The following is a 15062-nucleotide window of genomic DNA, read 5'->3' as shown; positions in this document are numbered from 1 at the left end:
ACATGTCCAGGTGAGGAGACAGGACAGTTCTAGCAGCAATATGGAGAGGTGAGCAGAGGGGCTGGAAGGGAAATTTGGGATGACCTCATTGAATGGGCTTTTGGGAGGGAATAAGGAAATTTCTCTTCAGAATAGTTCCGTGTCCAGCTGCTTAGGTTTGCATAGGGTCCCACAATATCTAATGGTGACCCAGGGGAAGGCTTATGACAAGCTCCTGGACAGACCTGAAATCTCTCTCAAGCAGCAGACAGTGATGTACGCTATCTAGCATGCCAGTATGTATTCCTGAAACCTGGGACATACTAATATTGGCTGTGTCGAGAACAGCAGCACTCTCCTGAAAAGCATTATATCAAAGGCTGATCCTGATGTAGCCACAAATCGATTGGCTGCCATGGTGATGTGCTGCTGTTAGGGAGAGTGTTTCTAGGAATGACACCAGAGAAAACACAAGCTTTGATTATTTCACACAAACCAGAAAAAACAGTAAATTTTTGTGCACAGGCAGGTGAGTGAGATTAACCCACATCTAGCTAAATAGCACTCGAAATTAAAGCTGCACTGTTAAGGTCTTCAAATTTGAATGAAATGTGCCCGTGAGAACCTACCTACTGTGTTGTGCCACCGATTGACTGCAAACAGCCTACTGCAGGTGACGGTCACCACGGCAGGAATGGTCAGGTGGGGCAGCGTGTTGGCTGCCACGTGTGTGACAGGGGAATTTGATGGGAACTTCAGCACCATGATGACATCCTGCTGCATCTGATCTTTAAACATGAGGGGGCTCTGTGGAAGGAAACACTGTTGAGTAGAAAGGAGAAGAGAGCAGAAGAAAACAGAAGGGATAACACAATTAGTGAGGAGGTCTGAGGGAAAACGAGGTTAAAAAAGAGCAGACAAGCACATGCACATACAGGGAAAACAACACTACCTGCGCGTCTACACTAGTGATGGAGGAGAGCAAGATCAGAAGCTATTATTGGATCATTACATGAGGGCAAGTCGACAATAGGTATGGTAAGGGTCATTGTTACAGGGCGCAAAATGACGGTGGGCATTAATTAATATTCAGTAAAATGTAAAATTATACAGCAGTTAATAGTCATACAATAGAGATATGAGTCAAATAAAAGAGTTAATCAATTAATACATCATAAATATAAATGCTGTAAACTATAATGGTTTAAAAATGACATTTTAAGAGGGACTCAAACACTCACAGATATTTAATTTTTCTTAATTAATTCTTTATATGAAATACAGCACTTCCAAACATAGACAATTTAATTCTATGTAAACATATATTTATTAGGGAGTCTCTAAGCAATTCTAAACTTGTTTGATGATTCTACAAGTGACACAGTTTTTTGTACATGGACAATAATACTGTTATTAAGTACCATTTTTAATGTGTTTTTTTTTCAATGACTGTTACATAGAATTATTTCTAGAAGTTCAAATAATCCTTTCTACTTATCACTTTAAATTATTATTAGAAATATATTATCCATATCTTAAGAATATAAAATATATATTATGTACATTTGACATCTACACGTTACTTAAAATAACACAGCTAACACTTCCAGATCAATTCCCACTTTAACAGTGTACAACTAGATAGAGTGATCTCCTTGTACATAGATAAAATGATTGAAACTACTGCATGTATTACTGTCGATTTACAAAACTTAAAATATGTAGCTCTAAGCATTTAATCAAAGGCACTGAGGGGCACAGAGATCTGTTTCATTCAGTCTGGCTACTTTATGTAATTCTTTGCAAGAAAACACAGAGAAGAATGCATTAGGAATTAATTCTGGAGTTCAAATTGAAATTCGAAATATACATTGTATTCTCCCAGGGGAACAGGTGGGAGGATTCCAGTACGATTTGAACTCCAGTACTTCATTTTTGTCAAGCAGGCATTGTTTATAAATCAGCCCCTAACAGTGCATCCTTTCAAACAAAACAAAACCAAACAAAACAAAACAAAACAACGTGCTTACTCTATGAAAAGCCTGCAGTCATTCCCACTACTTGCAGAAATAAGAATGTAAATATGTATTTATCAAGTGTATATTTATGAAGATAGGGCCTTTTTATACAATATCAGACAGGAAAAGCCAGGACAGTAGGAAGCTAAAGCTATTCAGACCTCCACCTTGCTCTGCTAGAGCACTGCGAGCCATTTCTGCCAGGAGAAAGTACGGCTGCGTGGGCAATGGAGGGCATTAAAAGTGTTGCTTAAATGGGTACTTTATGACCTACAAAGGATCCTCAGTTTCAAAGGGAATGCATTCCCGGCTAGCAGTTATGTCTCACCAGGTGCATGGCAGAGCTCCGAGGTGGATGGGGCTCAATGAGCAACTGCGATGGCGTCTGTCCAAAGTTCTGTATCTGCGCCTCCATGGCCTGCGGGCAAGGGAGAGGGGCTGTCATGAGCAATATGCATCAAGGAGAGAGGTCAACACACTGTGTGACAATGCAGGCATATCCCAAGTCAGCCATGAAAAAAGTCCAGAAAATTCACCCGGTGCTCTCCTCCCAGGCTGCAGACTCATCCAAGTGTTAGTATTTTGTAGACAAGCTTTGCTTCTCCTTTCAAGCATGCTTCAGTTAACCAACTAACCATTCTCATTTCCAGTAACTGGCGTTATATGTGAAAATGTTAACCTGTGAGGACATGCAGTTCAGGTCTTGAGAGGGCTTTTTTTTTGCACTAAAAAGAACATATATACCTTAATAAAGTCCTTTGTAAGGAGGAAAGTGTGAGGATCTCTAATAAAATAAGCCTCTGGAATCTTAAATGGGGGGAAAGAAAAGCAAACTGAGAAACAAAATTCATGTATAAAATATAATAAAAACAAAATAATTACTATTTCAACAACAACATTAGTAGGTTAAAACAAAAAGATGTTAAGAACAAATCTTGTCAGGCACATTCAGACTAACGTAAAAATCTTTCCAAGCTGTATACATTCACTGAGTATTTATTTTGTGCTTAATTTTATTGCATTTTTTCATGGGCTTTCAGGCTTCACAGGTTTGAAATAAAAACTTAGCAATTTCAATGCATTCTTCGAGACTTAAATCTACTTTCGGAATAAATCTGGAGTAATTCGATAGGGAGTAGAATACAGCCCATATACTGAGATGCTTCCACTACTCAAACAGTTCATTCAAACAAAAATATATTTAAGATATATTCACAAAAACTTTGGCAAAAGATTGCTGCTTGTAAAAGCAATACTGTTAAAGAACACTCCTTATTTTTCAAATAGACAGGTACAATTTTATTTGACCTTGTAAAATCAAGAATAAAGAGTTCATAGAAAACTAAACTGGCAGATTTTGAAATGCACAGTCCATTATGTACCTATATATATACTGTACCCTGCACTACTGACCCTTAATATTTTTCTTGCGAGCTTTATGAATTTTTCATTCGCTACCACACAAGAAACATGAAAAAAAAAACCAAAAACATGACTGCCTTCATAAATTACATTATTTCTTTCAGACATAAAATGGTAAGAAGCACAATAAATACTTCATGATACAGAAGAATCCTTTTAATCTACATATTTTGTAATTCCTACAAGCCAATCTGTGTTTTTCTCCACAGCATAGATGCAAGAACAGATGTTAGAGAGAGATTTCCTAACAGGGCACTAATGTCTACCACTCTTGATGCCCTAGATTGACAGGTATATAATGGAATACCACAAACAAACATTTGCCGAAAAAGAAATATAATGCAAAGTCCAGTCAAGCGGCTGAAGGACTTTCAATGGATTGTAGCCCTAGTGCATTTGATGCTGTAATTATCCTGGTACAGGTGATTTCTTGCTTGTTGACTAATTCAGAGTGGACTTTAGTCTCCAAGGGACAGAGTGTTTCTTGGGAATTTGTGAGCATCTCAGGTTTTATTAACATCATTTAATGATGAATTATTTTAAAATCATAATGTAATTTAATACAAAACTAATGCAGTTGTGTGGGCGTATGCATGTACGTGTGTACACATCTATACAGCAGTTATCTATGTAGCACATAAACAGTATCTCTTTACATGCTGTGTAGATACCTTCACTCATGCAGACGCTTTTTATACAGGAATATAAAATTCACTTCGAGGCAAATCAAAGGTAGTATTTTCTATTACATTCAGTACTCTATAACTGATTTTGTTGGCACAGAGAAGGGAAGGAAATTATACTTGTTTGTTAATTTCCTTTGCAAAATGACAAAGATTAATATCAACAATATCAGGCACTGTGTGATATATGCTTCCATGCAGATCTGTCAATAGTATTTTGAGAAAAGTCATTTCCATTTTTCTTTTTTTCAAATAATTATCAAGGTTAATTCAATTTTAATTTTTGAAAGAATTCTGTGTTGAAATAAGAGTGTGAACTGTATTTGGCATCAATACTGAACAAAACCCAGCTCTTCCTCTCCCACCCTTTATAGTGATCCCTTAAATTATACTTCTGTTCTCTTGCAGGCACATTGAAATGAATTATTAAATTTTTTTCAGTGCAGCCCAATTCTAATTTACACATTTACTTTCATGTTGTCCAGTCTTGGCAAATTCTGATTATGTGGCTATAAATTCTGCACACATAAACTTTGCTGGCTTTGCCTCCCAGTTCAGGTAGATTTATGATACAAGGGAAGAGAAAGAAAAGCAGAATACAATAATAAACCAGCATGAATTTTTCAGATTATGAGGAATGGACACTTAAAACATAACTGTCAAAAAGCAACTGTTATTTTACAGCTGAAGATGTCCTGGTAAATACTCACATACTTTAGGTGCTCATAATTTTAAAACATTTAAGTTAATGCCAAGTCCTTCCATAACCAGAACTAATGCAGAATCAAGACCTTGATATTTAGGGAAAATTGAATATTTTTGCTGGCTTGCACTTACAAAGACAACCACCTCTCTCCCACCTTGTCGACAGTAATGTTATCCTTTTCTTTCAAAAATACCATTTGTAAAACTGACAACTCTTAGAACCGTTAAAGAAACTGAACAATGTTTCTTAAAAATACCTGTAATATTCAACTACTGCACTGAGACTATAGTCTGCACAAGACCACAGCTGTGCACAGCTACAACTGGTATTCCTCTCTAGAGCTCACAACACTTAAAAAGGACAGAAAAACCTTGTCAAAACTTACACAGAAGATAAACATAAGCATAGAGAGATAAAGTGACTGGCCCAAGGGTATTCCTAATGCTGCCTCCTATCAGATCACTTGACACAAAATGAAAAGCAGGTACAGAACAGATCTGTGAATAATAATGTAATACATTGATTTGTTTACAAAAGAACTCTGGCTGTATCTGAAATTAATCTGAAAACTGGTAAGCATACACTGCAGTTTTTCTTGAACTGTAAATCATCAAACTTTAGATTTATTTAATGGTCTTAAACATTTCAGTCTAAATAATTGATGCCTTTTCTCCCCATCAGATCTTGAGTATTGTGTGCAAAGCGCTACACCACTCCCTGAGACATACATTCTAGTCAAGTTAATACAAATTTTAATAAAATAAATTTTATTCTCATTTCACCTTCAAATGTCCTTTGTCTAGAAACGATATAAGCTTGGAATTCAGTGGCTGCCAGATTTAACACTTTTGGAACAGCAAAATGGCAATTATATTAGTTTTCATTTTCTTAATAAGGTGTTGCAGACAAGCTATTTAGTGAGCTGATTTGAGATTCCCTACTGGTTTTAATACACATAAAATGAGATTTGTATTTCAGACACTTCAGGGAGTATCTGTTCGGATATGATCATGTACTGCACAAAGATAAAATGGGTCTTAGGATATTATTTGATAATCATAGGTCAGAACAAGGAAAGAAAAAATATCTGCAAACTTACTGGCAATCCAAATTTAAAATGAGTTGATCTCACACATCCTAATTTATGCAATCAAGTAAAACACAACTTCATAGCACTTAATATTGGCCATCTAACAATATATAGGGATTCATATCATATGTTTACATACATATTTTACCAAGAAATCAATACATAAAATCATACAATCTTATGAATGATACTAATCTTAGTTACAGTAAGTGATATCCTAAATCCATTTTTCTCAAAGGAAATAAATTACTGGGTTCCAATTTTTATGCTTAAAGGCAGACTGTACATTCACAAGGATACTGGGATGCTCCTCTGCAACCTGGAGGATCAGTCCTTAGTGTCAGCTTCTTGCGAAATGAAGAGTTCAATACATCTGCTTTGCTCATTATGCAGCCTACCAAATTATTTGATTTTATTTCTTAATTCTGGTTGAAAGAAACACAAATCTGCCATTAAAGAATTCAAGAAATCTGTTTCTTTAGGTATAAGAACTATTCTAGTGGTCAAAGGCAATATCTCCAACAGCAAGCAGTGTAACCCAACAGGAGCAGAGCTGCCGAGCAAAAGAATTGGTCTTGAGGAACCCATGGTGAAACCGTGCCTCCTGCAGTGTTTTCCCACCAGGCTGGCTCCAGCGTGGGCTGCAGACCTTCATCAGCTGAGCTCTGCTCCCTGCACCCCTGGAACACACTGCTTCTGTAGCTTAGAAGCCAGTTCACACACTTCAAAACTACTTTGCAGTGTGAATGAGAGCATGGTAAATACAGATGATATGTAGATTCATTTCAGAAGCACAGTCCTAACAAAAATGCTAGAATTGACTCATCTGAAATACCACAAAAGTGAAGGTTTTGTTTGCTCTTTGTCATACATTTGCAAAAAGGGTAAGCCATGAAGCAGTTTATTTTTAACATACTTTTTCTCTAAAAAACTGTCCTGGTTTCAGCTGAGATAGAGTTAATTTTCTTCCTAGTAGCTGGTATAGTGCTGTGTTTTGGATTTAGGATGAGAATAATGTTGATAACACACTTGTTATTAGCACACTTAGTTGTTGCCAAGTAGTGCTTATGCTAAGTCAAGGACTTTTCAGCTTCCCATGCTCTGCCAGGTGCACAAGAAGCTGGGAGGGGGCACAGCCAAGACAGGTGACCCAAAGTGGCCAAAGGGCTATGCCATATCATATGATGTCATGCTCAGTATATAAAGCTGGGGCAGTTGGCCAGGGGGCAGTGATCGCTGCTCGTGGACAGGCTGGGCATCAGTCGGCAGGTGGTGAGCGGTTGCATCACTTGTTTTTCCTGGCTTTTGTTCCTCTCTCTCTCACTCGTTGTTTTCCTTTTCATTACAATTTATTATTATTATTGTTGTTGTTGTTATTATTTTTATTATATTTCAATTATTAAACTGTTCTTACCTCAACCCACAACTTTTCTTACTTTTGCTCTTCAGATTCTCTCCCCCATCCCACTGTGGGCGAGGGTGAGTGAGCAGCTGTGTGGTGCTTGGTTGCTGACTGAGGTTAAACCGCAATGAAAAGTTCTTTAGAAATGCAGGTAAAATCAGCAAGGAACATATTAATGGTCCATCGCATTTGCAAACTCCCCTTTGCTGAGAGAGATGCCTGGTGACTACATAACATAAGAATGAGCACTTTTACTTTGAATCAAGGAGGGAAGAAAGAAATTCCTAAAACCAGACTGCATTACAGATAGTAATACACTGTTTTTATGTGAAGTAGCCTTGTTTTATTAATCTTCACTGATTACTACCATAATCGGTCAAACTTTCTAAAATATGGATTACCTAAGTTTCTCTATGTTTTTATTACTTTTTTTTACATACTCAGTCTTTTAATTACTAATTCCCATAATCCTGGTGTGTTTTGTTCCTCTTGTGTACCACATTCAGGTTTTTCTACAATCTATTTTCCCCTGTGCACAGGGACTGAGCCCATTGAAGAGCCAAAATCTGTAGGCATTTGAGACATATGCACCACAGCAACAGTCATCCATCTCTGCCTTTCCTGAAAGTTTTTTTCATTTTTGCATCCAAGTGAACAGAGGAATCCTTTATGTGCTCTCCCACCCATGCAGCCAGCACGCTCAACAGCCCCCAAGCACCATCTTCTTCAGAGCAAACATGATTGACAGCCCTTTGGTGGGCAGCATAAGCAGCTTGAAAATGTTACTGTTTTGTATGAGTGGTGTGAGATACTGCTTTTTTATTTGCATCTACAGCTGTTAAACAGCATCAATATCTTCAGGACTTTTGATAAGTTAGGTTAAGAGTATTGATTTCCATTTTATTATTGTATGTTTGAAGGAAAGAAGTGCTGTAGTTTAAAGACAAGCAATGACTCAACTAGTCTGGAGGCTTCGACACAGTCAGTTATTTAATCAGGATACTCAAGGGACTGAAAGATGGGCATAGAAATGGATTTTCTCTGCAGGTCACTACTTTATTAATTTAACGATGGAGAAGGGGCAACCTTAAGCTCCTTCCCCTCACAGGAGGTATCTCATTGGATTCAATGCGCAATTAAATGGCTCCCCAGCAGAAGACCAATAGCTCAGAGCTGACCTTCAGCCTCCTCCCAGAGTCAGTCCACCCCTGAATGTCTTCCTCATTCCCCTGTGAAAGGAAATAGTACTAGGAAAGGAATGAGAATGTGAAAGGTAAGATCTCCTATTCTCTTTACAGGCATGAGTCACATTAGTGACCTTATTTGTCTCAGGGAGCACTGCCTTTTTGCTTTCACATTTAGCTTATTAAGCTACTAATTGTGATACCTAGTTCTTCCCTGTTTCACCTTTATAGTTCTCCCAGTCTTGCCCCTGGTAATCCAATATGCCTCTCATGACACAAAAATATTTTAAACACTCTGCCAGCTTAAGCAAGCATTTGGTTAATACACTGCAAATGGGAAATAAATTCAATACATCTCACAAATAGAAACAGAGAAAGTAAAGCAAAAATACCATAAAGATGGATATCCTGCAGTCAGGGCAGGTTTAGCTGAGGGTGTTCTTTACTCTTTAAGGCATTCTCTCATGTGTGAGATTCCTGTGTGCCTAAGCACAAATACTTCCTTTTCATCTCTAGCAAGCCATCCCCCTGAAAATCATGGAAAACTTCCTTACACTGAAAAAGGCTGATATCAAGGAGTGAAATGCTCTCCTCCCTTCCTAACTATACCAGAAGGAAAAAAAAAAAAATTTCTATAGTTTTTGTCTTTCTTCTATCCTTCCAACTCTGCCTGGAACAAGGAGTTTACCACTGAGATAATGAAATTCTCTCATTAAATTACACTAAAAACTATAGCAAACTCTATTATGCTCTAAAGCAAATAGTTTTAACTCCCAATTCCTCTGACAAGGTCTATGTTGTTACAGGGGCTCCTCAGGCCGCATTGCTCAGTTCATCACTTTCTTTTTATAGTTGTGATAATTTTTAAAACGGCGGGTTTTGCTCCCAGCCCATGGCAATTTCGCTGCCTTTTTTTCCCTGCTGTTTGCCTGTATACAAGGCAGACAGGGAGCATCCCTTTGCTTGTAGAGTCAATGCTGTGCAAAACTCTAAACATAGGCTGGAACCAAAGAAAATCATACCTTTATTTATAGTTTTGTTTACAATTACATTCAAAATCATTTTTTCCCTCTTTCGAATAGAATAGAATCATAGAATCATAGAATCGTTAAGGTTGGAAAAGACCCTTGAGATCACCGAGTCCAACCGTTAACCTAGCACTGCCAAGTCCACCACTAAACCCTGTCCTCAAGCACCACGTCTACTCGTCTTCTAAATACCTCCAGGGACGGAGACTCAACCACTTCCCTGGGCAGCCTGTTCCAGTGCCTGACTACCCTTTCGGTGACGAAGTTTTTCCTAATATCCAACCTAAACTTCCCCTGGTGCAGCTTGAGGCCATTTCCTCTCATCCTATCACTTGTTACCTGGGAGAAGAGACCGACCCCCACCTCACTACAACCTCCTTTCAGGGAGTTGTAGAGAGCAATAAGGTCTCCCCTCAGCCTCCTCTTCTCCAAACTAAGCAACCCCAGCTCCCTCAGCCGCTCCTCAGAAGACTTGTTCTCTAGACCCTTCACCAGCTTCGTTGCCCTTCTTTGGACACGCTCCAGTACCTCAGAGAATATTAGAAAATAGAATATTTCAGCTGGAAAGGACATACAACAGTCATCTAGTCCAACTGCCTGACCAATTCAAGGCTGACCAAAAGTTAAAGCATGTTGTTAAAGGCATTGTCCAAATGCCTCTTAAACACTGACAGGTTTGGGGCATCAACCACCTCTCTAGGAAGACTGTTGCAGTGTTTGACCACCCTCTCAGTAAAGAAATGCTTCCTAATTTCAAGTCTGAACCTCCTCTGGCGCAGCTTTGAACCATTCCCATGCATCCTGTCACTGGATACCAAGGAGAAGAGATCAGCACCTCCCTCTCCACATCCACTCTTCAGAAAGTTGTAGAGAGCAATGAGGTCGCCCCTCACATAAAGAACATTTTATTATTCTCATTTCACGCCATTATTTTGTTCAGTTGAACTACTGTATTTCTTATGTTCATGTTTGTAATAACTCCTGTCCCATACAGATTGGTAACATTTACTGAAACACTTGTGTGTTCATTGATGTCATGCCAAATGAAATCATTGCTCTGTCATCATTCTCCCAAATCTGTACTAAGTTTATAAAAGAAAATGTTGCTTTCTTTGATCATTAAGTAGTAACACATTAGAAAAGATCTTACTGCTAGGTTGCTTTTGTGAGAGATGTAATAGCATGATACAATAATTCATTAAATATGTAACTTCATGCCATAAATAGTTAAGGTTTTGAAACCTGGGCAATCAGGAGTTTTTATTTTGAGATGACTGATAATTGCCCTGAAATAATTTTCCTATTGTTACGTAATGGACAATCTCAGAAACAAGGATTCCTCTTGACCTGACAAGCAATTTTATCTTTTCTGAAGACATTCCCTCATTTCTTTTAAAACAAGAATTTTTATTGGTGTTTTTGGATGATAAATATTTAAGATGACTGACTGAAATAATTTCTTATCACCTAAACTCTACCTATATAAGGAAACACTTCCATATCCTCTTTTTGTTGTTCAGACACCAACACTTATGGTTACATTCAAAAGGCTGCATGGACAAAAGCTCTATGTGATTTGTTGGGTGAGAGGCCAATCTAGATGATCTTTCCCATCTGGTGTTTAGGTCTATAGAACAAGCTTCTCTTTGACATCTTGATTCTGCAATGCAAATTACTAAAATGTACACCTGCAACATAGAATTTCCCTGTTGATACTACTCCTTTGTATTACTCCTTTATGTGATGGTAATCAAAGCATCACAACATGCAGAACTGCAAGCAGATGTGTCTTAGCTAGTATTTGCAAACCAAACCAAACCTAACCAAACCAGTTCCATTGCCTCAATGTGTCTCCTGTTATATAAATCCTGTTACTGAGAGTTCTCACTCTTAGGTCTTAGCAAGATCTTGCTCAGAGCATCATTTTCTATTCTGGCCAAACTGTTTCTTTTTTCCTGAGTTTGTGTCACCAGTTTCAAGTTCCAAGAAATTCAAGTTCTTGTTATTACCAAAACTCCTCTTGAAGCTATCCTTGCCTGCATCTTTCTGGGTTTGGTTTTTTTTTTTTTTTTAAATCTACCATTACAGTCTTAGGTTTGTCATACATCTCACTTCTTGACTCGTTTTTTGCTTTTAAGCCAAGTGTTTCCTTTCCTCTCCCTTATGTCATCCTTTAACTAATTTATTTTTCTCTTTTGCATATGAAACACAAGCCAGTATGATGAAATCTTAATTTATGTTTTTAGATCTTTGGGATTTTTTTTTTTTTTTGAAACAGAGCAAACTTATGACACAAACATTCTTTCTGAAAAGGCTCCTAGGATTCCAAGCACATATTCCAATAATGAAAAGTTATTTCAAGGCTTTTCTAAAGCAGACATAAATTTGTTACATTTCCTTGAGTAAGAAATAAAAAATCCTCTGAATTTTTAAATGTAGCTTCTCTTCTGATTGGAACCACTACAGATTTTCAGTCTACAAAAGAGGAAGTGAAGGAATAAAAAAATTATATGAAAACTGTCATTAGCATCCCTTAGTTGGCAGTCACTAAAATTTACAGGCATTTTAAAAAAACACTGCTGCTGTCTGGGATGCTACAATTGTTTCCACATGTGAAAAGCAGTGAGTAACAGCCAGAAAGCCTGAAGTTCCAGTTGTGCTAAGCTAAAAATTGCCAGTAGTATTTTTGAAAACACCATCAACTGCATTTAGAAACTTTCTAAATTTTACAAGTCAAAAATACTTAAAAGAAAGTCTTTTTTGTTTAGAAATGCCTAACTAGATTATATTATACAATACCTCAATGAATTCACTAATGAGAAAAGAAGTCCCAATGGTCAAGATTAAAAAAATCCCATAAAGCTCTGGGAAGGCTGCAAATACCATTTCTCTGCATTAACAACCATACCAAGAGCTTCCTGTTCCTATGGTAATTCCTTCACTGCTTCTATAAGGCTCCCAAGGACTGCCTTCCTAACATTTTCCCTCCCTCCTCCTCTGCACCAAGAGCTCCAAATGTCCTTTCTGTCCTTTTCCACTCTTTGCTGTTCACCTGGCTTCTCATGCTCCCACTGTACCTTGGCCTCTTTCCCCTCCCTCAAGAAGACAGGAGTTGTGTAAATGCCCATCTTCCCATGCAATACCATTTCCTCTCCTTCATCCTGCATTTTTATTCCTTTTCTTCAGACATGGAGAGAAGCTGCCTACCCTGACCTGTTCAGTTAAACACTACAGAACATGCAGGGTTTTATTCTGGGCAAAAATTGAAGGTACTTTTGGTTTTCTTATTATTTAAAACTAATTTTTGAAAAAAAATTCAAACTCGCACATCACTGATCCATCACCATTTATATTAACCAGAATGCTGAGCTGAAAGCAGAAGCTAGTTATTCTGTGGGAATGAAGACAGTGGTATTATTATACCTTTATATTCCTACAATAATAAAGCTCCAGATATTGTCCAGGAGTAGAAATGCTACAAAACAGGGAAGGTACTTGTGAAAAATCTTGTATTACTTTTCCTCTTCATCAAGGCAGAAGAAAGAAGAAACTTCTATTGTAAGATCTCCTGGGGAAAGAGATATGGAGGAATCTCTAGTCTGGACAAAACAGCAAAACCAAGCATCTCTGTCCTTATTCCATAGCCTGGTCTGGAAAGCAGAAGCTGTCAACCTGACATCCACTCACAGCTCTCAAGTAAAAAAAACAATGGTATTTTCGAGGAAACTGGGTGACTGAATATTTCTGAAGGACCCCCAACTTTCAAGATGGGTGACCAAATGGCTCGTGACTTCTGCTAGCCAGGAAAGGTCACAGAAGCAGAAAGAGCCTGGCTTTCCTGGTACCCGCACAGCTGCCAGAACAAAGGGAAACACTAACTGGGATTGGAATAAAATACAAGTACCCTAGACTTGTTAAGTGCTTTGGGGAGTAATTGGGAATGGAGCCAAGGAAGTAGCACTGGGCTACTTCCCATGGTTTTCAGGGAGGCTGATGTAATCTGAATAGTGCACTGCCTCTTAAACATAGCGAAACTTTACTCTGTGCTGTTCGAAAGGAGACCACATCAGGTTTAATACTATTTATTAGCTCTTTTTGCCTTTGGTTTTAAGACACCTTATATGTTTTTAATTGTTATTTTTAGGAGCACAGAGGCCTTTAAGCATAGGCATCCTATCCATAAAAATGCAACATTAATATCAGCAGGAGGTTTCATTGAAACTTTGAAACTTCATCCACTCTTTTCTAATTAATTTTTTTTTCTTCGTGACTAAGAGCTTTAACAGTGCATGCTTACAGCTGGTTTTAACTATGTTTTTTATTTTAAAAGCTAAATTGTGAGCTTTAAAAATTCACAATTAAACTTTTTAAAATCAACAGTAAATGTATGTAAAGTTTCTGCATGACAAGTTTATTTTGGGAGGGAATGATTTTTTAAAGAATAAAAATTCTTAGATTCCTCCTCCTCTTTCATTATTTTTCTGTCCATCAACTGAATTTATCCCTTGTTTAAGAAAAATGTCTCAAGTTATTTCTTTACTCTTCTTCCACTTCAATTACATTTCCCTCCTCAATACTGTCCTCTTTCTGTCTTAGGAAGTGCTCATACATTCACACTGTATTCTGTAAAACTGCTACACATTTGTACATTTTGTGTAACATTCTGACAAAATTGGCAATATAAGAAATGAAACAGAGAATGTGAATAATTAGGACAGTATTTAATTTCTGTGACTTGGTGTAAATAACATGCAATTTAGGCTGTAGGAAGTGTAGTAAACTATGACTCTGGATAGCAATCTATACAGGGTAGGTGCTCAGGACATCTACCAACTACATTTTTTCAACCTGTTGATTTTAGTCTGCATAAGTCAGCAAAGGACCAACCCCTCAGACAGAGGGGTTTAAACAATGAAGAACTCCAAAGAGTTAAACTGACTGTCTTGAAAAATTTCCACCCATAATGTAGGAATTTTAAAAATTAATTTCTACATTAACCATTAATTTGTCCAAAATTAAAAACTTATAAAGATAATCCTGAATTAAACCAAAAAAGATGCAATAACTCACAGTGGAAGTTAATGCAATCATAAGAGGCATAGACTAATGCAGTTATTGACAAAGTAGTTGGGTTCATGTTATGCTCACGGCTGTCACCATAACAGAACATAGCAGAATAAAAGATACAGATGAAAAAGTCCCAATTTTTCTATCTGCCTATAGTGCACATTCTTCCTAGCAATGCATTTTTACAGTGTTTGCCCATTCTAGTTTGAAATGACCCATTTAATGAGGCTTCTACAATTTCTCTTATGAGATTTGTACAGTCAAATTACAGCCTATAGACCTTAGGAAACTTCTTCTGCCATTAAGCCTGAACTTTCCTGCCTGAATTTGATCCTGTAACTGCTAGTTAATCCGGTATCAGACAAAGTAATATCCCTATCTCAGTTGGCATGAGCAACTTTCCATATTCCTGCCTTTCTGCTACATGTCCCCTTTCACTCTGTTATTTCCTGTCAAGTTCTTGAAATCTTGGTCATAAATCAG

At 37.5% G+C, this 15062-nt stretch overlaps 1 protein-coding gene across 4 annotated transcripts in view; it reads right to left on the bottom strand.

Moving 5' to 3' along the window:
• NBEA (neurobeachin) overlaps positions 1 to 15062 on the bottom strand; it is a gene marked incomplete at its 5' end in the record, with an annotated part of 522572 nt that overhangs the window by 23091 nt on the left and 484419 nt on the right. For 2 of the 4 annotated variants that reach the window (XM_082332786.1, XM_082332787.1), the window contains 3 exons: positions 609 to 801; positions 2326 to 2415; positions 2742 to 2804. In XM_082332786.1, the coding sequence (XP_082188912.1) occupies positions 609 to 801; positions 2326 to 2415; positions 2742 to 2804 (346 nt within the window). The remainder of the gene's footprint in view (positions 1 to 608; positions 802 to 2325; positions 2416 to 2741; positions 2805 to 15062) is intronic. The other 2 variants (XM_082332788.1, XM_082332789.1) reach the window with 1 other exon arrangement.

Source organism: Platalea leucorodia (genome assembly GCF_965183815.1).
Source record: "Platalea leucorodia genome assembly, chromosome: 2".
In the NCBI taxonomy this organism is placed as follows: Eukaryota; Metazoa; Chordata; class Aves; order Pelecaniformes; family Threskiornithidae; genus Platalea; species Platalea leucorodia.
This window is presented reverse-complemented; position numbering and strand designations above follow the sequence as displayed.